General features: G+C 38.0%; 2 protein-coding genes across 7 annotated transcripts in view; one reads left to right on the forward strand and one right to left on the reverse strand.

Moving 5' to 3' along the window:
* The window catches only part of LOC148223288 (uncharacterized), a 38,672-nt gene extending 28,597 nt beyond the window's left edge, over positions 1-10,075 (forward strand). The window contains exons 3-4 of one of the 2 annotated variants that reach the window (XM_088166749.1): positions 1-240; positions 9,948-10,075. In XM_088166749.1, the coding sequence (XP_088022875.1) occupies positions 1-240; positions 9,948-9,965 (258 nt within the window). In that variant the 3' untranslated portion in view covers positions 9,966-10,075. Of the gene's footprint in view, positions 2,348-9,947 lie in introns of those variants that run through there. The other variant, XR_015804400.1, reaches the window with a different exon arrangement.
* Positions 850-24,664, reverse strand: part of KMT5B (lysine methyltransferase 5B) — a 27,716-nt gene continuing 3,901 nt past the window's right edge. For 2 of the 5 annotated variants that reach the window (XM_014873611.2, XM_014873609.2), the window contains exons 2-10: positions 21,482-21,718; positions 20,730-20,877; positions 11,340-11,505; positions 10,002-10,111; positions 7,895-8,061; positions 7,218-7,237; positions 6,924-7,060; positions 4,998-5,194; positions 850-3,657 (exon numbers count right to left, since the gene is read on the reverse strand). In XM_014873611.2, coding sequence (XP_014729097.1) covers positions 2,192-3,657; positions 4,998-5,194; positions 6,924-7,060; positions 7,218-7,237; positions 7,895-8,061; positions 10,002-10,111; positions 11,340-11,505; positions 20,730-20,877; positions 21,482-21,635 — 2,565 coding nt within the window. In that variant the 5' untranslated portion in view covers positions 21,636-21,718 and the 3' untranslated portion in view covers positions 850-2,191. Of the gene's footprint in view, positions 3,658-4,997; positions 5,195-6,923; positions 7,061-7,217; positions 7,238-7,894; positions 8,062-10,001; positions 10,112-11,339; positions 11,506-20,729; positions 20,878-21,481; positions 21,722-24,664 lie in introns of all 5 variants that reach the window. The other 3 variants (XM_088166748.1, XM_014873610.2, XM_014873613.2) reach the window with 2 other exon arrangements.

Consider the following 24,664-nt stretch of genomic DNA (forward strand, 5'->3'; position numbering starts at 1 on the left):
GTGAATGACATTTCTGCAAACCAACCACCCCACTACACCCACCAAGGCTGCCAGAGGAGCACTGAATATGAACCTGCAAGCAGGAGCAGCAGGGGCACAGAAGGGCTGCAGGTCAAAGTGTTCAGAGACTATGTTCAGCTTTTGCTGGTACAGCCAGAAATGCTTGTAGAGCATCCAGTGACAATGCCTGTGAATTCGTCATTTGTCATCAGCTGTTTCCTGGACACTTCTGACTTCAAGGTAAGCCCTTTATAACCCATCTCTCCCCTTTAACCCATTTTATGATACAGTACAATTAAAGACCTCACAAGACAAGTCACTACAGCTGTGAGCATACTCACCGAAGTGTTTGTGTAATCTTCCCTCAACTGAAGGCCAAGGTGTGACAGTATGAGCCATGGACTGCACACAAATATCCACCCACCTTCTAAAAACATACACACCCTGGCATGAAACAAGGCCTTTCCCAGAGACTGACAAAGTTACAAGTATTAGGTTCAATTCTATACTTAATTCTCTCCACTAATGAATGCTTTCATCACTGGTAACACAGTGACCATGTAACTCAAGCTCTTCATCTTTAGGGCAGAGAGAGTTGGACTTGACATGAAAATCCTGAGCAGCCAACAGCAGATTCAGCTGGCCCAACAGCACCTGTTTTAGGATGAAACTTGTGTTTCTACACCCCTAGATACAAAAACTCAAAACCTTAATCCACAGTCAAGTAGAAACACAAATACCACAGACCAAAGCACGACACAGTTGTCAACTCTGATGTTTCAGACCTGTTTGAAAGAAACGGCTTAGAAAGCTGATTTATACATACAAACAGTCCATTGTGCCCAGAAGTTTCCTAACATTCTTTTATTAAAAACCAAAGAGCCAAAGATCGCCCTGATGCTCTTCATTGTTATAAAGCAGACTCTGAAGTATTAAGTGAACTATGTATGAGCAAAGAACTCCAACTGATGCAGAGTTTAAAACTAGGTTTACAGTTTCCTATTTTATTGGCATGGATGTATTTCTAAACTTAAAAACCCTTCTGGCAAGTTATCTCAATTTCTTATGACAAAATTTCTCACAACACACAAATATTTACAACATATACATATTTTTTCATTCTTTTACAACTGGTTCTTAAAAGACAAACAATTCTTAGGTTACCACAGAACAAAAGCTGTGACTTAGTTGTTTTAAATTTGATAAAACTATCATAAGTTAAAGTGAATAGATTTTTCTTTAAATTCCTTGTAGCATTTTACAAGTGCAACAGAAAAATATGAAGAACCAATTTAGGATAGCTGCAGTTCATTGGATAAATGTTGCCCGTCGTAATCACATTATTTCACAGCAAATTCTTGAAAAAATAAGCACCAATCATTCTTGCAAAGAACAATTTTATCTAAAAGTATTGAAAAGTGTTAAATACAAGGTGTTTAATTTACGTAACAAGCAATAAATACACCATATCCAAACTTTATTCTGCATACTGCTACCCTTGTACATATAATGTACTAAAAAGTCAGCAAATTGTCAACACCTTTTCATATTTTTTTTCTCTTTTTTTAAAGAAATCAATTTGACTTCCAACCAACGGTTTGCTACTATAACAAAGGCCACAAACAGTACGTCTGGGACAGCATACAGTGTTAAAACTGACAAACTCCAAGGGGGAAAAACCATCTAGCAAATAAACTGGAAAGCTGTAGATCATTGCTGGTGATGTTAACATATACTAGAAAACCTTATTATGCTGCTACTATGATTTTGTAAATTGTTTAGTCAAATATTGTAAGAGCAAACTAACGCTCCTACCGATCAAAAATAATTCTGTAGCCACACTGTATTCTCATTGTCCTGCATGGAAAGATCTGATGCAATTTCGTAACTTTGCTTGAGCCTTTATTTTACAACAGAGCATTACCTCTAACTCGGAATTGCACATAAGAAGGCTATTAAAAAGTACAATAAAAATCTGCACAAATCAGACTTAAGAAGAGTCAGTATGCTGTACACTTTCTACAATATTACGTTGATAGGTGAATAGAGAAGTGCTGCCACTAAGTTTTTCAGAAAGTTCTTTAGTTGAGGAATAATCAAATGGAATTTTTGTTGGATTTTTTTTTTTATTTTTTTAATTTTTTTTTTTTTTTTAAGAAATGACATCCAGGTCAGTTTAAGACCTATAAGCTTATGCATTGAGCCTTAAAGACTGATCTTCTCTCCTCCTGGAAGAAATATCAATATCTATTGAATCCTTGCCAACAATAAGCCTTAATCTCTTCGCTGGAGGAAGAGGAATAAAGTCATCAAATTCATCATCATAGTCATCTTCCTCTTCATCGTCCTCTTCTGATGAAGATTCATCTGCTGTTTCCTCTTCATAGTGACCATAATCATCTACTTCCATTCTCGACTCCAAAAGGGAGAGAGTTTCACTACAACACACACCATTTTCATGAAGGTCCTCTGGGTATGTCCCTCTGTTTTCGTCCTCTCGTTTAAGCTGTATTTTTAATTTTGTTGAACTATTGCCTGATCCTGAGTTAAACCCATTATTTAGCTTTGCTACATATAAATTATTATCTTTTTCGTGGTCTTTACTTAATTTTATGCTTATTTTTGAAGAATTCATTCCGTCACTCTCTTGATCATTTGCCTTGCTACTGCTATCATGGCGCCTACGAAGAGTCAGTTTAGGGATCCCAGAGCTATTTTCAAGGATAAGTTGTGCATCATACCTCGTGATTCGTCTTTTCTTTTTACTTTTTGCAGTTCTAAAGCTGTCTTTTGCTTTAAAATTGTCAGTTGTTACAGAGCAGCCACCAGATCCAGGAATACAGTCTTTAAAGCCAACAGGTGTGTCCACCACATTATTCCTCTCTTCAAGTTCTGAATGAGAACTGATTAAATCTGGTACTTCATCCTTCACAGGCGTATTGTGCATAGTATCAGTTTCCTCTGTTTTTGCAGATGGTTTCACAAGCTTTCCTTGTCGGGATTTCTTTTTTGATGTGCCTGCATCACCTTTCTGGCACCGACCCTCCCCTTTATGTGATGGTGCATGAGCCACGTTGCTGTCGTTTAACGCACGAGACTGCTGCTCTGCAATGTCCGATTGTGTTCCAGTCAAGTTACTCTTATAGCTATCCAACGTATTTGGTTCAAGCTTTGTGTCAGAGGTCTCCTTCAAACTCATCCTTGTTCTCATCGACCTCCTCGTGATGTATGTGCAGGGTGCAATATCACCATGCTCATAAGCACCTTTCACAGAATTCAGTTTATGTTCTCTCGCTGCATGCCTGGTTAAGCATCCGCTAGAGACTGCAACTTTGACTGGTCCCTCCAATTCTTTATCCTTTTTAATGGGCAAGTTTTTATATAAAACTACTTTAGGCTCTTTGAGAACTAAATTTCCCATTTCAAGCTTTCGAGAAGCATTCTTTTGCTCTGGCCTTTTGCACTGATTTCTCAACTTTATCTTTGAAAGTAAAGGCTTTGCAGGCTTTTTCAGTCTCTTTGGTACCCTGGAATTATTTATATGAGTTAGTTTAGATGAGGTAGAATTTGATGATGCTGGAATTCTTGATATAGACTGTCTGGTTAATGTTCTATTTTTGCTGTTCTTTTTTACGCCAATTGAAGATTTTCTGTTAGCTGAAAAAGAAAAGAACAGTTTTGTTATGACACTGCTATATCCTGAATTTCTCACTCTCAAGTACTGCAGTTATTTCATTTATTTGGGGCACTTCAAAAAAATCCATGAGACAGGATGTAGTAGGGAATGAGACTGCTTAACTTGGAACTCAACACATGAAAGGAATTGCCAAACAGGCCACAAGTACATCAACATTTCCAGGTACACTTCCCCTCACTACCCCCAGTATACTAAGCTGTGTTTTTACTGAATTTCTTCTTCTACCAATTAAAAAAAAAAAAAAAAAAAAAAATCTATCTGACATTATCCACAGCTTTTGCTGAGTATTATTCCAGCAAAATCTGTGGATCAGCATGCTCTAATATTATCTCCAGGATTTTTTGCATGGAGAAGGAGGAAAAAAAACTCAAGCATCTTTATCTAATGTAATGGTTTCAGTTTCAGGTGAAACTACTGCCTACTGTGGTAAGCAAAGGCATTTGCTCAGCAGAGGTGCAACTCTAAATACTGGTAATTAGAGACCATAAAAAGATTTGGAGACATTTATTAGTTTTTTTTTTTTTAATTGCTTGGTTGGGTATCTGTTTTGTTTTTTGGTTTTTTTTAGTATCACAGGAGCAAACGGGAGACAGATGGAACCGCAGTATTTTACACAGCTCTAGACCTGTTTACCAGTTAAATCAAAGTTTTAATTATCTGTATTTTGCCCATACTGAGGTTGGTGGAGGTGAGAAAGTGGGGAAAGCAAATAAATCATACTCACTACTCCATGGAGAGAAATCTTGCAGGAGGATTACAACCAAAAATCCCTTCCAATTTCTTCTGAAATCACTAACTGTGCACTTTCACTGCACAAGAGGTGCCTGAACTATCAATTCTGGATGTGGAAAGGGAAGAGCTGCCCAATTTAAAAGACCTCTAAAGGAAATAACTATTTGTTTAATAATATCTACTAAGAGTATTTATTTAAAATTCATTTCCTAAGAATTCAAACTATGTAAGTTTTCTTTCCTAAACCACACTACTGCCTGTGGTAGTTTACTGTATTTTGAAATAGAGAAATTATTGGCAGGGCTTTAACTGACATGCTTATAAATATTTGCTTCTGATATTAAAAAAAAAAAAAAAAAGAAAACAAACAGATCACTTATTGTTCTTCAAACACTTGTGGAAAACCATGAATTTGCTGTTTAAATTGCCTTCAGATTCCTGAATAAATTAGCTTTAACGACCAGTATGTGAGAAGCATCTCAACACTAAGAGAAGAATTCTATCACTGTGAAAGTTTTCCATGCTTTTGTGAAGCCTTTAATGACTCCAAGCTCTTCCCCTTACTTACTTGCATTACCTTTTTCCTGAGTGGTATCTGCATCAGTGTTAGAGCTGACAGACTGGCTGTCTGAATTCTTGCTGCTGTCACCCAACTTTTTAAGTCTGTTCAATCGTTTGTCTGTTTCTCTCAGTCCATATTTACTGTTAATCACAGGAGTAGGTGCTGGCAATCCCACTCTTGATTTAAAAGCACCAGTTCCACGTCTACAAATAAAAGGCGGATACGAGGTATTAATAAATCTTAATGTAAACTTCCAGCTTTGTTTCATATACAGTAGTTTGGATCAATGATACCAATAGCCACAGAACTGGTTAGCATTTTGTGGGCTGCTTTGTCTTCTGCCTGCCATCTTGAGTGCCTAAATGTCTCAGCTGGCTAGCAAGAACAGCAGGATCACCTAGGAAGAGCACATGGACATATGCAGAGAGATGCAAATATTCCTGGTGATGACTTCTGGAGGCTTGAAAGAAATTGTACTGCGCTAAATCTCCACTGCTCAAACATACCCACAGATCCTTAAATCCCAGCATTTTAACATTGCAAATTAACACTCTTTACAGCATAGTTAAAATTGAGACATTTAAATATGATTTTTTCTGTGGTGTACAAAGTGATTGTTGCCTCATCAGTCTTGAGGCAAGCAAAAAATGAGTCCTTATGAACTCCCCCTGAAATAAAATCTTTTATATTTGACTGCCTCTACCACAGCTTTGTAACAGAAAAGCAGATTGTTAAGCTAATGTTTGGGTAATTCTAACTTTACTAAAGTAACATTTTCATGTACTTAAAATACAAAAACAAGAAGTTAATGAAAATGTTCAGACATATAAAACTAGTTGTCCTGAATAAGAAAGTATGCCCGTATTGCACTGGAGTCGATGATCAAAAGAACTTGAGAAAAACCCCACATTGCTCCATGCAGCAAGGGAAGAACAATTCTGGTGCTTATTTATTCAATACTTTACAGTCTCCAGGACTGAAGTACATTTTTACTAGCAGCTCTCAAGATAAAGTCTGAGATTGCACCCTTCACTTGGAACAACCTACCAACATCACATGAGTTTGGAGGTCCATACCAGAGCGTTTTCCCTTTAATTTCAAGATTGGTAGTGACCAAAGTAGCCAATAAAAATGAAAGTAGGATTATTAAATTATTTATATGCAGGTGCACGAAGCTATTCCTCAATATGAGCAATATTTTGTCCTTTATAGGGTTTCTCTTCCTACAGTTAGATCAAACAGAACAGTGAGTTCTGTGCAGCTCCTCTTGGAACTGTGTGAACCTCTCTCAGATGATGCTGAGCCTCTCTGCTCACAGTGAGCAGAAGTTCCAACATAGCAAAAACCAACTATGGAATTCTTTCACCTGATTTTGTGAAGAAACCAGGCTGGGACAGCACATGTGAAAAACAAATACTGAGTGATGGACAGAGAGAAGCAAATACTGTCCAAACCAGTAGATATTCACAAACCCTCAAGTTCTAACAATACTGGGTGAAAACCTGCTTTGTCCATTCCCAGCAAAAGAGAAATTCAGGTCCACAAATAAAACACTGCACTTGATAAAGCAAATTCCAGTAAAGAGCAAAAGTTGGGGATCAGTTCACAATACTCTTGTAGAAGCCATAACTGCTCTTCCTTCCAATTCTACTTTATTCAATACAAATATCATTAAGAATCTACATTCCTGTTTTGTTCTGTCTTCATTTAGGGCTTATCTCCAGAACACAGAATTAAAAGATTAAGAGAACAGAGTTTTCAGGAATCACCACCATTCTGTAGCAACACAGAAAAGTCATTATAGCACATGGGTAGGAATCAATTATTTTGTGTCCAAAAATCTGAGTACTCATAATAAAGGACTTTCAGTTTCACAAAATAGATGATGAATATGCCCAATTCCATTTGAAAGCTATTTACATCAATGCATACCTTTCACAGGTGTAACATTCGCAGTACTCATTATTTTCACCAAAAAACCCATCTCCGTAGTAACAAGAGATTTCTTCTCCAGGTTCAATATCTCTTAGAGCTTTCACACATGCTGTATCTCTGCCCGTTGATACAAACTGGAGGAGGAGATGACAGGAAGGGGAAAAAAAAAGGTTAATCATTAAGGCTGCACAGTATCTGAGTAAGAAATAAAACAGTTGGGGGAGAAAAGTTGGAAGGACAAGGAAATAAAAGTGGGGTACTTTATTAATTTATTTATAATTTCTTGCTTACCTTACAGTTAGGTCTGCAATCTGAAAAAGGTCCAAAAGATAAAGTCAATTAACTGTGGATAAGACCTGAAACATGAATAGTTGTAGATATCTAAAGTAAGGATTCACTTTGACTTCAATGACTGCAGAATCTCAACTAAATACTGGGAGTTAAGTTAGTACTGCACAAAGCCATATATCAAAAGATTCCTGCTTTGCTACAGCTGTGTTTCTGAGCTCTTCCCTATGCTACCACAAATGTCCAGTTTCTCTCCTCTTTAAGGTAAACAGGATCATCTTCACCTTAAATCCTATCTGCTCTTCTTCTGGCACACAAATACAACACAATCAGGTAAGCTTCTGGCGCAAAAAGTTAAACAGCCTTAAGAAGTTCACCTAATAAAGATGTTACTGTTGACTGAGTTCACACAGAATTCAAGGTAACCCACAATATGCTCCACTAATTTATCTGCCAGTTCCAAAGTCTCTTTCAAGGAAGAAGGCATTGCTTCCTAGAGCTTCTCTGAGTTTCACAGCTGATCAGCTCTGGCTGGGAAAATCCCAGTATGATTTTTTCCTACAGTAATACAGTATGCCAGATTCAGACATTTTTCTCCAAGTTCCTGTGCTGTTTGGCTCACATACAACACTTCTGAATTTCTTATGCCCTTCAACATGCATCCTATACTTACTACTCACCATGATTGATAAATGCAGCAGGACCAAGCCACAGTTGTGCACAGTTTTTTCTCGTGGAATACATGACGCTAAAGTCATTTTCCCCATGTCTCAGCAGCATGTTTTCTTCCATTTCCGATAGTTCAGCAATACAGCCCACAAGTAATTCTATTTTATCATTTCTTTTCCTTTAATGTAAAAAGAACAGCAGAAATAAGACTACATGTGCCAAAATTACAAAATAATTTCACAGAAAGAAAAGTTATTATGGAATCAATTACATCAAATCTGACGTCAGAAACAATTACCACCAATTGTTTCTACAATTTCCTGAGACTGAAAGCAAGAAATTGCAAGAGTTGATTACTTCAGCTTCTGCAATTGTTAAAACCAAAAGCATTTGTATACACTCCCTCCCCATCACTACTTCAGAAATTTTGACTTCCTTCAGCTGCTCTTGCTTGTGTTTCCTAAACTTGTTCCTGTGGCCAGGAAAACCCAGCATAATGAAAATGCTTAGAGCTCCATGGCTTTTTAAATGAGGCCCAGTAATGACTCAAACAAAAGCTGGAATTCAAGCAAGATGTTTCCCCCTCTCATGAGTAGTTCTACAGCATGAAGCTAGTCCTTGAAATAGAGTGAGGAGGGGAAATGATACCTACAAAAGTCAACAAAACCACAAAGCTTGTGTGTGCAGACAGCTAACATGCCATCATGACTAGAGGAGTGCAGGGGCACTGAATGCTCAGCTTAGTAGAAGCAGAGAGTTTCCATTTTCTTGCATGGGCCTTGCTTTCACTGCTCTTCAGAGTGGCCATGCCACATTTTGGCCAGATTACTACGACAGAGAGAAACGTGGAGATACTAAAGGTACATGAAGGACGAGAAGTAGAAGCGAAGCCTTTTCAGTACAGATTTCTCCTCTGACAGAGAGTGCTGAGAACTCCATCAGTTTTGAGTCTCGACAGGTTTCCAGATAGCAGCAGGGTAAGATGCAGTCTTGCCTGTCTTGCTCACTTCTCAGGCTACTCTGGATTTTGAGCATGAAAAGTTGATCTATTTTCAACACACCTACATGCAAAGCTTCTACCCCCAAAGAATCAGCCAAGGGATAAATTTAAACAACAACAGCAAAACAAAACAAACAAACCCAAAAACAACTAACCAAAAAACATAAAAAAACCCACCTCCTCGTAACACCCACAAACCCAAACAAAAAGCAAAGAAACAAACCAACCAAAAACTTCCCCAAAATCCCAAACAAACAAAAAACAAAAACCCCAAACCAACAAAACCAAAAAACCCCAAAAACAAACCCAAAAAACCTCCTAATCACTACTTTTTGGGTTGTATCATGATGAAGGAACTTTCAGCTCTGGTCATGAAGAGCTGAGAACTGGCCTCAGCCTATTTCAAGCTTCCTCTACAAGATGTGGAGGTTGTTTTACCACCAGCAGGGTGTCCAGCCACTCAATCCCAGTGTGAACATAACCACATTTCCTCACCTCAGGTGTGCTGGTACAAAAGGATACTGCCACAAAGCAAAGCTCATACAATTGGTGTCTACGTTGGGATTAATTTTAAAATCTGAATTAAGCCAGTGTCTGCTGGTGCTGCCACACACATGCTTATAATGAAACTCAGATGTTCCAAAATGTGATGAGGAAATACACTGGGGTTCCAGCCTTCTGTTTCCAGGAGAGATTTATCTCTCACAATCAAAATATGCAAATAAAACCCGTTTAAAAAAGGCAAAAAACTCACTTCCCCCACAATTATTTGCTGTGTAACAAATATGCCATAATGTCACGTTTCTCATGGAAGGCTAACAACTCTTGAGTAGAGAAAAACAATTATCTGCCTGAAAATAAGATTAAAATAAAAAGAAGTAAAATGAACACTATGTGCATAAACCCAAAAATACAAAGGAGTATCCTCCAGAGGCATGGATCCTGTATTAAGTACTTAGCAAAAACAGAGAGAAAATTCAATTTGCAATTAACAATACAAAACTATCTATTTCACTGGTTGCAGTTTTAACTCTAAATCACACTTTTAAATGTATTTTTTATAGATTCTTCCAAATAACTGACAGACACAGAACGCAGCAGTAAAGTGTATTTCTTACCATTCTTTTGTTGCAACGATTTTGGCTCCATTTTGCTCAGAAGAATACCGATTACAAGGCAGTATCTCAAACCCACTGTCAGTTGCAAACATTCGTAAATAAATAAATACCTGCAATGAAAAAACCCAGTACTTGTCTGTTACATGCAAAACAAAAGCAGTGAGGAACTTCTTATATAAATAATGAAAGTAAACTGTACAAAGCCACACACAAAATGGATACTGGTGGGGAATACTGTCTGCTGAAATGTGTTTCAAATATGTTTTGTAATGTTTCTATATGTTTAAGCTATACATATTATGTTGATCTTATTTCTTCACAGTGACTTGCAGGAATCCTCATTACCTGCAGGTAATGTGATTTTCCAAAGAGTTTAAGAAAATTAAAGATACCTGGAGTGGTACAAAATTGGTCCAACTATGAAAATGGATAACCTTTTCTTAAAATCACTGAATAGTTGTATTCAAGAAAACTCATATCTTTAAGAACCACTGAGACCTAATAATACATAGGAATCCATTTTATTACTATTAATTATTATTAAGATTATCAAGTTCTGAAAAAAGATATTACTTCCACAACAAACCTAGATGCTGACAGGGACTGTTCAATCATTTTTTTTAGCTGAGGTACGATTGTGTTGCTCTAAAAATCACTTTAACAAAGCAGAACTTTTTCTGCTAACTCGTTCTTGCATTACTAGATTTGGTGCATTTTAAAGAATCCCAAATTCCTTTTGGTTGTAACTGGAAGCAAGGGACTCATTCCTGAAGAAGTGTCTTTTTTTTGTTAAGTAAACAATACTATGATTTTTTTGCTTTGAATGTTGAGAATGAAAAACCTTTATGCTACATATAAAAAATGGATTTGGGGCATGGGAAGTGGAGGAGGAATAACACTCCCACAGAAAGCTCCTACACTCACAACAACTGGGGTATTTTGAGGTAACAAGGCTACTCCCTTCTCCTTTATCTTCCTTTGTCACCTAATTTGATTTACAACAACTATAAGTAAAAAAAAGCCTAAAACAAACCCCAACAGTCCCCCCCAAAAAACCCCAACCAAACCACAATACAAACAAACGATGAAGGGGAAAAAAAAACCCTTTCTTTCTACACTCTATTAATAAAAGGTAATGCAAGTTAACAGCAAAAAAAAAAAGGGAAGGTGTGTCTAGTTAGGCTTTAAAAAACAATGGAAGTTTCTCTTAAAAGACAATAAAACAACATATAACAAAGCACTTGATTGCTTTACTATTGCTTCATTCTTAAGAAATGTTTTACGTTTTCTTTGCCTTTCAATCATCTGAAAAAGCACATTAATTACAAATACACCTACATGTTCCTTGAATAACCTTTCCTGCATTTTGTTCTTGTTAAGAAAATAGTGCCGGGCCCAGTCACCTGACGTCAAGGACTTGAAGGCTTTTTCTAAGTGCTCATCTTTCTTAAAACGTTCAATCACCTCTTTGAGTTCTTCTTGCCTTCCTTTAATAGGTCGAAATCTGAAATAAAAAAATAAAGCTATTCCAGTCCACCATCAGTCATTATCAATTCTTCCTCAGTTACTCACAGCACACAGTTCTTTTGCTACCCATATAAACGTTTAACTCCCTGCATAGACACTGACCGACTTTTGCCAAAACCAAAGCCTTTTTATATTGATAAATTCATTTTATGTGGATTGCAAACTTAACATGTGCATTGATATAAAATACAGCTCTTAATGCCAACACAAGAAGTATCTACAAATACTAACACACAGCAGAGATGCTCCATCTGTGGAAGACTGAGGTTCCACAAGTTAGTCCAATCATAAGATTTTTTCTGCCCAAACAGGAAATCTTGGGCATGTAAATATGAAAACAAACACCTGTACATTAACAGAGAATTCTGCCTTCTTCCATAAGCCTGAGATTTAAGAAAAGCTACCCTTCATATCTTCAGTGGGAAAAAAAGTAACAGAAAAAACCTGCATGACTGCCAGAAGTGGAAGCTCCATTTGTGAGCTGCAAAACCACCAAGAGAAAGCAGCACTTAGTTAAGAGATTTTGCCAACTCCCTGTAAACTGCCTTTGCCTGAGCACATACCCATATATACTGTGCTTTGAGGCAGAGGTGGGGTGTGAGTATTCTTAAATGTATGCCACACCCCAGGGGACTCTTCACAAAGATAAAAATTTCCCAGTATCATGAGAAACAGTTTTCTTTCTACAGCTCTTTTTACAACTCAAATAATTTGCTTACAGAGTATGTGACCAAAGTGCTAAACAAACTAAGAGCTTTTAAGGAAATGTGTAAGAGTAAGTCCTGTTACTTGTTGCTGGAAGTATAGTACTATGCTGATTTTATTTCCTCTTGCCAAATGAAATCTGTATTTCATTACAAAGTAACAAGGGGGGAAAAAAATTCTTGAAATTGATGGGAGAAAACCTCAATCAACTTCCTCACTGATACCTGTTTTGTAAATTGCCATATGAACTGGCTTATTGTCACCTTAGAACACAGAATGTTGCAAGTAACTTCTTTTAAATGACCACATAAGATTTGCTTCTTCCGTGAAACTTGTATAAAGTAAACAAAAAAGTGTTACCCCCCTGATTTTGTTTCACTTTGTAAAATACTAAGAGTCTAATCAGAAGTAACAACCATGAGGATTCAATTTCCTTCCTTAGAAGGAAGATGCTGTATTTATGCTCCTGATACAATGAAGACAGATCTCCTAACAGCAGAAGCACTTCCAGCAGGTTAGCAATGTTCCAGGCTACTGCTTTTATAAATCTCTCAGATCTCCAAAGACTTCCTTGTAACATAGTAACTAAGCACCCCTTTAGACCTTTTTGAATCCAGCAAAATTTATCAGGATAAACCTGTGGGCTTTCAGAGGACATGGTATAGTAAGGAGTTCTGAGCAGGCATCAGGTTCAGTTCTCTTCTGGCTGGGATATGAATTTGAACAAGACAGCAAGTCAGTCAAGAAACAGATGCCTGCTTACAACTGTAGCACATAGCATGCCACAAAGTTTCAAATCAAGTTCTTTATTAAAGAATACACTTGTATCATCATCCCAAAAAGCTAACTACCTAACAAGCTGATGAGTCCTTATCATGCAAGAAAACTCCCCTCAAACTAGAGATGAGACAATCACTATTTTTGTTCTGCAGCACACCAAAGTCTTCCTCAACTCGCCAGTCACACATTCGAATATCTCTGCTCTTTCAAAACCAGAAACACTTTGCCCAGATTTGATAATCATAAATCACAGAGCTTCTTCATACATGAAGCAAATTTAAATCATGTAGCCTGAACTGAACCTGACTAGTTTCAGAACAGGTCTTGCACTCTCTTTCAATTTCAAGCAGAAACAACTTTCCCAGCAAGAAGCCAACTGCACTTACAGCAGGAGAAGTAGAGAGCTCACCAATATGCACAAAGGAAAGGGTAATATCTTGCTCACACCTCTATCTGCAAACATTACACAAGGGAAAAACCCATAGGATTTACAGATAAAATTGGTCTTCAGCTATGTCTGTTCTTGCTGGGCTACATGAGTGACTGTCCTCTCCCTTACACTGTATTTTACATGTTAAAATCTACCATTTTTTAGCTAAGTGACCTGCAGGAGCAAAGATGGGTGGAAAAGCCATCACATTTGAAATTGCATTAGCACCTAAGACAGGCAATGTATGTGCTGATAGACATCATCATACTTGTCACCAAGAAACTTGGTCTAGGCTGGCTAAAGAAAGCAGTATCCCAACTGAACCACCAGTGTAGAAAAGAAATACAGAAAAAAAAGGAGGGCAGATGCTAAGCTTAACAGTGGCTCTCAAGACCTACAGAAAAAAAATCAACACCCTACATTTTCTAGCAATGGAGCACATCTTACAGCCCCAAGTGCTCATATTTTAGGTCTTTCACAACACATTAATCTCAGAGGCTGACTTGATGTCTACCTGACCAGCTACCTTGGAACTTGGCCCCAGCTTTTGAAAGTCACTGGCACAGCTCAATGGACCATATTCAGCAGGTGTCTCTATGGATTCTTGTCTCAGGTACCACACTGCTGGTGGAACTCATTTAAGTGACTTAACAGAAACTTTTGTAACACCATTCCTACCACGCAAAATAGTGTATGCCCAAGCCCTGCAAAGGCCAAAAAGATGTCTGGAAACAAAATAGAGATGAAAAGATTGTAAAACCCCCAAGACATTACAAGATCAGATGAATGCTGGACTGCATGGCAAGCATTTCAAACAGGAACTGGGTTTTTCAAAGAACATGACACTCTGCACCCAGGGGTTCAAAAGTTAATTACAAGGACTCTCTGCAGCACCTCAATCAAAATGTTGTTCTTACATAGTGACAAGACAGAGATAATGAGAAAAGATAAACAGGAATCCAAACACGAAAGAAGTGTCCACAAGTGCATGGAAAGATTCTGGAAACCAACATTATGTTCAACATTTCACTTCAAGGGTTCCCAAACAGATGAAACAGAATGACACTGTGCACCCTGAGCCTGACTTAGGGGGCTGTTCACAGTTCAACAGCACATGTAAATTGTACAGAGAGCATATGAAGTTTGTAAGCAAATTCACAATACTACAGTCCAGGATCCTCATGAAAGCTTTAGTCTTTCACAGGTGTATCTCCATATATACTTTAAAAGGTAACTTCTCATTTGAGAAGAACTGAAGAAGCCAAGAAAGCCTAGAAGTCCAGTGTTCCTTAAGAATTTGGGTCTGTTGATAGATACTTCACTTCTCCCAGGAGTATAATTAATTAGTTTATTCATTAGATTTTTGCAACCCAAATGCCAATTGATTTTGAGAAGAAACCTTGCATACTACCATTTTGGTGTTATAGGGCTTCCACATTTAGGCATGACATTAAAAAAACCCTAAAAACGTGCACATCTGCTGGAAGAGTCTACACAATCGTTTCTGAGCTCCACCATGAAGAGGGCCTGAAAAGGCCCCGCAGCTAAATGTATACATATAAAATGAGCCAAAGAAACTGGCTTTTAAGTATCAGTAAAACAAGAGACTAGTTCAAAGAAGAGACACGGAAAGAGCACAAGGAAACCAACAGAACAAACCAGCCAACCCAGTCTCTGAAAAAAGGCAATTAAAATCAGAATTGTTTATCCAACTTCCGGTTTCCTCCTCTGAACAGTTACCTTTATTAAATTCCATCATGGAACCTGAACAAGACACACTGGTGTTTGAATCTGCTCACAGGCACAGACTCCTTGAGCCACCCTAGAGCAGCTTCACAGGTTAGGTCTCATGGGACATGAAGCCTGCTGCAAGACAGTCAGGTGTTAGAAGTGAGCAAAGAATAAAAACCTCAGCTACAACAAGTGTCTAGAGAAATAATATCAGCCCTTCTTCCTGGCAACGTGCAGAACAGACTTTCACACCTCCCTAGAAAATACTTATTTTTTTCCCTAGTCAACAAGATCTGATAAAGCTGTGGCTACTGCACTTTCAAAATCAGATAGAAGATGATCTCATCCCAGTTAAGGGCAAACTGACATGGTCTCAACAAGGAAGATGTAGGAAAATGGCTTGGGGAAGCAAAGCTCTTTCTCTCTCAAGTTTCTCTTACCTCAGGAGTACTTAAAGACTCTTGGAACTCCAAGGTATAAAGCCAAAGGTCAGTGAGATGCTTGCCTATAAAGGAAGTTAAAGGAGAGTTTCTGGTAAGTTCAGAAGCACAGTACCTTGCTCAGTCTCAGTCACTGAGAGCAGTGAGTTTGAAAAAAAGGATAAATTGATCCTGCAAGAGATCCAGTATGGAACTCCACACAGCATACCAGTGCATGATAAAGAGTTTTACTTCCAAACTTTGTTTCTTAATTTCTGACTAGGGAACATCAAGAAGAGTGAATTTATCAAAACTGTATCAACCCATTAGCCTTTTAACAACAGGCACCTTGTCTGGATGGTATTTCTATTTAAGTAACTCTGGAAAACAGCAAGTTTATGTTCACCTAGTACCAGAGACTGAGTACAGAAGCTAAAACTGCAAGCCTGTTAAGTATTCAAGACAGCAGAACAAGAGTTGAAAATCATCTATTTAAAATAGGCATAAACAACTTAATTAACATACATTTTGGCTTCCTCCCTGCCCAACCCTGTAGTGTGAGTATTTTTTCCTCAAAGCTAGTTATACAAGTTATGATCAACTTGTTCTGCGTTTATTGCCAGTGTTTTCATACAGAAAAAAAAACCCCTCATGTTCTTTAAAGGCCAAATTTCAAAACAGCACTTTTAATGAAGAAAGTAATACATATTACTTCAACTTCTTGAACTGACAGTAAATACACACCAGTATGGTCAAAACTCCAATATAGCCGAGAACAGAAATAAAGAAAATTCTAAGACATACAATTTCATTCTCTTTAGTACGGTTAGCAAAGAAGTACTTTTTAAAAATAACTATGAGGGACACAAGAAACCCCCCCAAACCAACAACCTAACACTGTCCTCTAATCCTATTTTGACACTCCACATGGTAAATTTAAATTTAGCAGTTAACATGACCACTGGATGCAAGCCACTCCGTGTTCTGAAGATGTATCACTTTCTGTTGAAGCTTATTTCTTACAAATAAGAGAACTGTAAAAGCAAGGTGGTGGGTGTTGGCTTGAATGGCAGGGCATGGTTGTTTAGAGTGGTTTTCTGGCTGTGATTTTTTTTTTTTTAATCCAAACCATCTGAAAACAGCAAAACGGTTCCAATGTAATCACTGTGTGATTTATATACAGTGAAAGAAGACAACCAGGAGCAAGGTAAAGGACTTTACTGAAATTACGCTATCAGTAAAAATAATCTAGAAAAAATGGAAAAATCAGATTTTACGCAAAAGTCAAAACAATTTTGTAAAGCACACAGACACTGAGGTCTGAAGAATGTAAAAGCTTCACTTTGAAACAGGTAATCACTACATAAGAGTTGTGTACCCCTAATCCAGTATCTCCATAGCACCACAACACTGAAGCTGAACTATATGACCACAAAATCTTATCTAGCAGAACCCACATCACTTTTTCAGCCCCCAGACCTCATTCAAGTTGAATACTGAACCCTTTAATTATTATATTGAAATGAGTTAAAGAACACAAAGACTGAGGACAGGCTCATAAATGCAATGATATGGAACTGCTTTGTGCATTTGGTCTCTACTGCCTAGTGGTGACTCTAAGGGATGAAGAGTGATGTACTCTGTCCAGTTCAGGCACCTAAGTCAGTGACTGCTGTTGAGGCAGTGTTGAGAGAAAGCGGCTTCCTGTACATCATCCCCAAGCACTTAATGCTTCCAAGGGAAAACATGGAAATTGTTAGTTTGGCCCTTAGTCCCACATAATCACACAAAGCCACCCACATCACACACCTGTTCATAACATCACTAAAAGCAGCAAACAGACCACAACATATCTGACTTCCTAAACCACCTGCAAATTTCGAGACAATTTGGAAGTGCTCTCAGTATTCCCTAGCATGATGCTGGTGCTTTAGGGAACCAGGAAATGACAGTGACTGGTAACAGCACCAATATGATCGGGAGCCTGGCTTAAGGTTAAAACAGTTGTTTGTGAGTTATATGTGAGATACTATAAAGAGCAGATGAGCCACTAAGGCATGTGACTTCAAGATTCAATGCTCAGCCTAGGAAAAAGCACCCAAAAAGAAGAGATGGTAAGACAGGCAAGAACTCACTTGGCATTTTTCAAGTGTCAGTTTTAATCTCCAGTGTTCATCAACCTTCAATCCGAGAAGTGTAGTTTGCAGAATGAATTTTGTTTTTACCACAACAAACAAACAAAGGCTGATATAACAGGATTTGTACAAGAAGCAACAAAATCTCTTAGAACAGCAATATTTGACAAGAACATACTATGTAAGACATGAGGTTTCTTTTATTAACTGCTAAGCTGCCATTCTGTTGAGAAAAGAGCTACGAATTTGATGAAAGAATGACAACTGGGCCTGTAAAGAGGGTTGGAAGCTCTGAAAACAACCTGCTTTCTCTTGGAAAGCCAAGAAGATGAAAAAAAATACTTTTGGGTAAAGCCACTGAGGACATTTCCAGAGTTATATGTCATACTGTCCTTCAAATGCCTAGTGACAAGAAAACATTTCAGAGGAACACTGGACAAGCACATTAGGGGATTCAGTTGTAGGCTTTAGTTTTCAGCTCTTTCAGACATTCCTGACCTGACAGTTTATAGAGCCAACAGCCCTATCCCCAAGATGGTGGGCGTTCATGAACTGCAGGACTTTATATACCCAGGAAAAAACCTCCAAACCAAAACAAAGAAAAACCCAGCAAGCAGAGTAACAGTCATGGTCTTGTCACCACCCTACCATAAGATCATTAACTCAATATAAAGAAGATGGAAAACAAGGACATTTCAACACCAATCTAGATATTTTACTGTGAGGGCTTTTTTTCCTTCAATCAATATACTCTGGACAAATCAAATTTACAAACTCTTCAACTGGAAGAATTAAGTAGAAAAAGTGCTTACAGAGAAGACACTCATGAATACAAAAATACAGACCTGGCTTCCAGAGGTAAGGGGAAGCAGAACTTCAGTAAATTATCATCAACTTACAATGGCCTGCAAAAATACAAACCTCTTACATGTTTCCAACACAGCACAGCAGAATGGTGGCACAGACGCTTTCACAGGGCATCTTCAAACAAATCAGACCAAGGGAACAGGAAATCTTTGCTTGCCACCATAACTGGCTGTTTTATTTTAAGCACACCTCCATATATGAGCTATGTAACTAATATGACTCCATGGCACTGAAGCAGAAGATGCAAATCTTCGTATCTGCTACATCATAATATTTGGGTACTGGTCCCTGGCATTTTGGAAGCAGTATAGTTTTTTCATACCTGCTTTCCCCCCACCTTCCCTCAAAGCTATTAAAACAACAGTAAGGAGCTCTAGAGCTCTCAGGAGCTCTAGACAGACTACAGTTTACTAGATGGAAAAAGATAATCTAAGCATGACAGCCACAGTAACAAGTAGGAGTCATCACTGCACCAAAAAGATAAACAAGAACTATGTTGATGCCCGGACTTTAATTATTACAACATTAGAAACTTTCTCAATAGGACAAAATGACAGAGGCAGAAGGTGTGCATCTGGTAGGAGTTGTAAGCCTCACCTAAGTATTTCTCATAGTGCTTCAAGATTATTAACTACTGTCCTTGAAGACTGCCTGTAACTGTTCTCCAAGTGAGAAAGGAAGAAATAAATGATGATTGCTTTTGTGTACCTTTTGGTTCAAAATAGTAATTAAAGAAATATTTTAGTTGGCAACCTATTAACATTCATGAAAATAGCTTTTGCAACTATTAAACATCATTTCCATAGCAAAAAGCATAAGAACTAACAACCTGTGCATAACCTGCAAACTATCATTCATGCAATGAAAGAAAAAATTCCTTTCAGCATATATTCTTAGCTTGATCAACTGATGAAAATACAAAGACACTTCTAACTGAACTGTAACAATATATACCTGGATAATGTGCTACTGTAACCAACAGCAGGGAGGGAAGAGGAAAAACTCCAACATCCTTCTTAAAGGTTGATGTTGCACTCTCCAGCAAGAAGGAGTGATCTTTTTGGAGTGTCTTTACAGTTATTAGGACCACACTGCTGCAATTTCATGTGCAGCTGATGCTGTCAGGCTATACCAGCAACTATTTATGAAACGTGACAACACCAATTCATCTAGCAGTGATTTTTGAATCTATCAGTTGGTTGCTTATATCCAATTTGCTTAACTGATACTGTGTGTATGTAACTGTGCTGCCCAGGTGAACTGTCCTTCTTTAAAAATAGTCACAGCAACAGTTTGAAGGGCTGAGAGTCTGTTTTCCATGATGTACTGCCTGGAACTTAAGCTCTTACTATTACACAGCAGTAAGCATGCAATTCCTGTCCTTAAGAAACTTATAGTTTATACATAGTTTCCCCATTTAGCTATCAATACAGATCTTGTATGCAAACAAGCTTAAGAGAGATCTGTAGAACACAGTTATCATCAGTAATATCTCTGTAACCGAGGGAGAAGCAACAACAGCTAAACCCTGAGATCACACAGAATTGACAACCAAAGCATTCAGACGGATGTGCAAAAGTAGGTGCACCTCTGGTAATCAAGTTTCCAGCTGGCAGGTTTATTTATCTTATCCATACAAACACGTCTGGGTAGCAATTCCTTCAACAAGGGTCTGTAAGAACTTCAGATCAAGTAGCACCAACACTGAACTGCTCAGGAGCTACATCTTTCTTCTGTGTTTAAAAGTAAGGAAGCTAAAAAAACACATCCAGTGACATGGAATAAACAGGAAAGTTACCAAACACTGGCTTCTGCCTTTGAAGGATTTCAAATTACTACTGATTTCAAACCTACCATTAGTTAACTGTTTAAGCTGGAAAATGGTGCCTATTACCAACCTGTTCCACAGCACAAATACACGAGACTAATGGAAAGACCTATGATGGAGCACTGAGAGAGGCTGCATTTGTAGTGCTGAGTTCCAGACACACATGCAACACCGTTTTAGAGGCAGAAGCTACACACAAATTTGCATTATTTCACTTTCTTAAAACATGCACAAAATTCCATGGTTTTGCTGATTTACATCAACTAAGAAGATGAATTCTTTTCTAGAAAAATAAAGACAAGTTACCTAGTATTCATTTTGTGTGTCTGAAAACCTAAATAGGGATCAAGAACCAAACTAGTTGCTAGGTCATCATTTTCACAGAGCTCCTTGGCAGACATTCCAGAGGAAGGCACATAACGACTTTGACCCTCAAATCCTGAAGCACCGCTACCTGCAAATAAGAGAGCACCAATTAGATATCATTTAAGGGACATTACAGAGCCCAGTTACATTTGCAGACAGACAGACACACAGGCTGGAGGCAAAAACACAGAACAATTGAGGAAGATGATGAAATACCTGGAGAAGTAAAATAAAGGACTTTAATTTGCATTTAATCCTTCATCCCAGACAACAGCAAAAATAAGAATCCATATTCATTAAAGCCACTGTAGAATGGCTATTGATATAAGTGACTTGATTAAAAAATGGGATTTATGTCTAGAAGTGTATTTACTGAGTGCTGGGTAAGTTCTTCAAATTATGTTATCCACTTCAAATCATACTAGTTGTCACTTAGTGACAATCATATATTTTATAATGACAACAGTTCAAAATTAATTTACACCCCGTTATTCTTGACTTTTAAACTAATCTGAAGAGATCTATATTCCTGAAAGGAGTTAACACATCCAGAAAATGCATACATAACTAATATTTCTGATGTTAGCTCCATGCTGACTGCAGATCTCCCTCATGAATTAAGACAAGACAGAAGCCTGGCTTGCAAACTAGGAAGTGAATCATAGCACTAAACAGCAGAAACATGTACATACATCTGCTTGATCTTCTCTCAACTCCATTTTTGCCTGTCTTTGGATTCTCCTTTCCTGCATGCTGCAATTTGGTCTGTGCGTGGTCATTAGATGACTTGCTTCCACTTCTCCGGCCATTCACTACCATGTTCTTGGATTCTCCCAGCCACTTCATACCCACAGACAGTCTGACTCAGTTGCATTTAGTCACTTTTCAAGAGGCTTGGAGAAGTGGATGAATAAATTCAGTTCCAATTCCTACTGGAAATAAAACATAAACATAATTAGAACTTATCAGGAAACTGTTTTCAAGGCACAGAGTTTAACAAAAAAATAATAATAATACTCCAACAACAATAATAATAATAGTAAAAGAAAACTGAAACACACCCCCCCCAGTCACCTCCTCCCCCCAAAAAAAATAAAGTGGGGAAAGGCGGGAGGAAAGATGGCAATCTGCATATGCATTAGGAAGAAAGAAAAGCCTTCATTAGCACCAGTACACGGAACTGTGAACAGGTGAAGTATTGTCCTACAACTTACAATGGCATCTGCCAGCAAGGACAGAATTCTAAAGCTGACAAATTGCTAATGACAGCTCATTTTTAAGAGCTGGACTATACCCATGGATATACCTGTACGAGCATACCTACACCTAGATAAACACGCCCAGAGCTATGTGACTCCAGACCCAGAGTATTGTCAAATATATATCAAATTAAGATTCTATCTCCTTATATATAAAACCCATAACCTATTGGGAACTCTACAGCAAAGACCATTTGACAAGCATCCTCCAAGAACTAAAGATGAGCAGAGTTTAGAAAAACAAAGGAAAAAACCCAATCAGAAAATGGACATTTTTGGAATGGGGTTAGGGGAAAGATGTTAAATCTTTATTCAAAAATCAGAGTTCAATAAACCCTCAGTGATGACCTAGAGGACCCAGGCTACTGTTCTTACTGTTCCATATTACAAAACAAACAGTCACAATATACCTGGTTCAACATGCCAATACTAAGTGGAGTCACAAGTAGAATAGAAATTTTACAGTACACAGATGTCTAGCAAAGCACAAGCTAGTTTTTGTCTGCATTCTCACTGTCTTTTGCATAAAAAATTATAAGAAAGTTAATAATGTTTTTGTACACAGTTGTGCCTCACTCTGTGTAACTTGTGGGAAAAGATCTGATTTACACAATTATTTTACAATTGCATTTATGCATTAGTAATTCATTCTCTTGATTTTAATTCACCCTCTTCCCTACTGCTTCCTCACAAAGAAATAAATTGTGCCTTTTCACTTTACTGTAATTATTTAAAAAAAGCAATGCTCTGCTCACAGCTGGTAACAGACCATTGTAACACATTTCAGCCTGGTGGAAGAAAGTCACAACAAACTAACAGATGTTTGAAATACTGTCTTTTGTAGAAATTCTGTTTTCTATCCGGTAAGAGTAGTAAATGACTAGATTTCTGTTGGACACCTATGTGATCCAGCTACCTAAAGAAATGTTTATGGTCAGATGATTGTAATTAAGTTACTTACAAAGATGCAGAAAATTGAGGCAATTAGGGAAACATAGTAAAGCCAAGTGTGTTGTATATTAATAGATCCTACTAGAACATATTGCCCAGAAACTGACAGGCTTTAGAACCCTTCACAGATTGTTACAGAAGGGCAGTAAAGACCATCAACAAAGTGTAACAGAATCACACTGAGCAAAAGCTGGCTCAGGTGCTGCATCAATATCAAGAAAAAGAATTGAGACTGCTTCAGTGGACAAAGAATTTTATTGCTGCCAGCAATAGAAGGGATTTTCTTTAACATCACTATTAATTCTATTCATTCAACTATAGGTAGACTCAGTCCTTTTTACAAAGGACTTCCAAAACACTCTTGGATAGGCTTTTTAAAATTCACAGTATTTGCCTGATAACATACATATGTAAGTTTATTATAACATCCACCTAAAAAAGACCCCAAAAAAACCTCAGAAACAAACCAAACAACCCCCTTAAACTTCCTTGTTAGGCATCCCATCTGAACTTCTGTCAGAAGCCCAGCTCTATGAAGATCTGCCACTAACTGATGATGTAAACACTTAATAACAAACTCACTCTCAAACTTCACTTTTCTTACTTCTCAATCTATTCATTTTATAGGTGTATATACTCTAATTAACCCCCATTCCACTACGCATTTGTAACACTGGTAATGAAAAACATTAAAACAGAAACTATATTAAAGACTTGCACAAAATTCAGTCTTGGAGTCTTTACACACCAGGACTGAACTCCACGCTGTGCTACAGCTCAAGAGCAGTACAGGTGAATGAAATTACCCTGAAGTCTGACTGTAGATGAATTCTGTATTGTATCCAGCAGTCTGGGGGAAGTGGTGTTTTGTGTTTTGTGACCATCACCAGGTGCAATAGCCACAGTGGGCTGAAGGAAAGGCGTTCTCTGCACGGAGAAGGAAACACCTTTCGCAAGGGCCACGTGGGCAGGGTGAGTACTGTCTGTGCTAACACTTCTGCTTAACCAACAACACCAGTGACAAGGAGTACCACTGCAAAGGTAAGGAGTAACACGGCCACAGAATGATACTCAAACTATACTGAACATTAGGAAAAATACTTTGTTCTGCTCCGAAATAGATTTATATACACAGCAACATAAGTCCTCCTTAAGTAAAATCAGGTCATTTAGTGTTGCATAGCAAAATTCTGGTGAAAAATTATTATTTGTTTGGGCTCATCAGCCTAATGAGCTAGAAAACTTTTGTCTCCATCTACTGCTGCCTCTATTTTCTAGTATCAGCCAAATAACAAACTTGAAGACTGCAAGTGTGCTTCTTCAGCCTCTGTTCAATAGGACAAAAGACAATGGGCAGAAACAGATGCACAGAAGTTCCACCTGAACATGAGGAAGAATCACTTTACTGAGCAGGTGAACGAGCACGGGAACAGATTGCCCAGAGAGGGTGTGGAGTGTCCCTCACTGGAGATATTCAGGATCTATCTGGACACAATCCTGTGCCATGTGCTCTGGGATGGCCCTGCTTGAGCAGGGAGCTTGGGACAGAGGATCCACCGAGGTCCCTTCCAACCTGAGCTGTTCTGTGATTCCTTCTCCCAGTACCCAAAAACTGCTTTCCAGACATGACATCAAAGACCAGAAACGACAGCCAAGACTCCTTTC

Source organism: Sturnus vulgaris, chromosome 6 (genome assembly GCF_052056855.1).
Source record: "Sturnus vulgaris isolate bStuVul1 chromosome 6, bStuVul1.hap1, whole genome shotgun sequence".
NCBI classification, from domain to species: Eukaryota; Metazoa; Chordata; class Aves; order Passeriformes; family Sturnidae; genus Sturnus; species Sturnus vulgaris.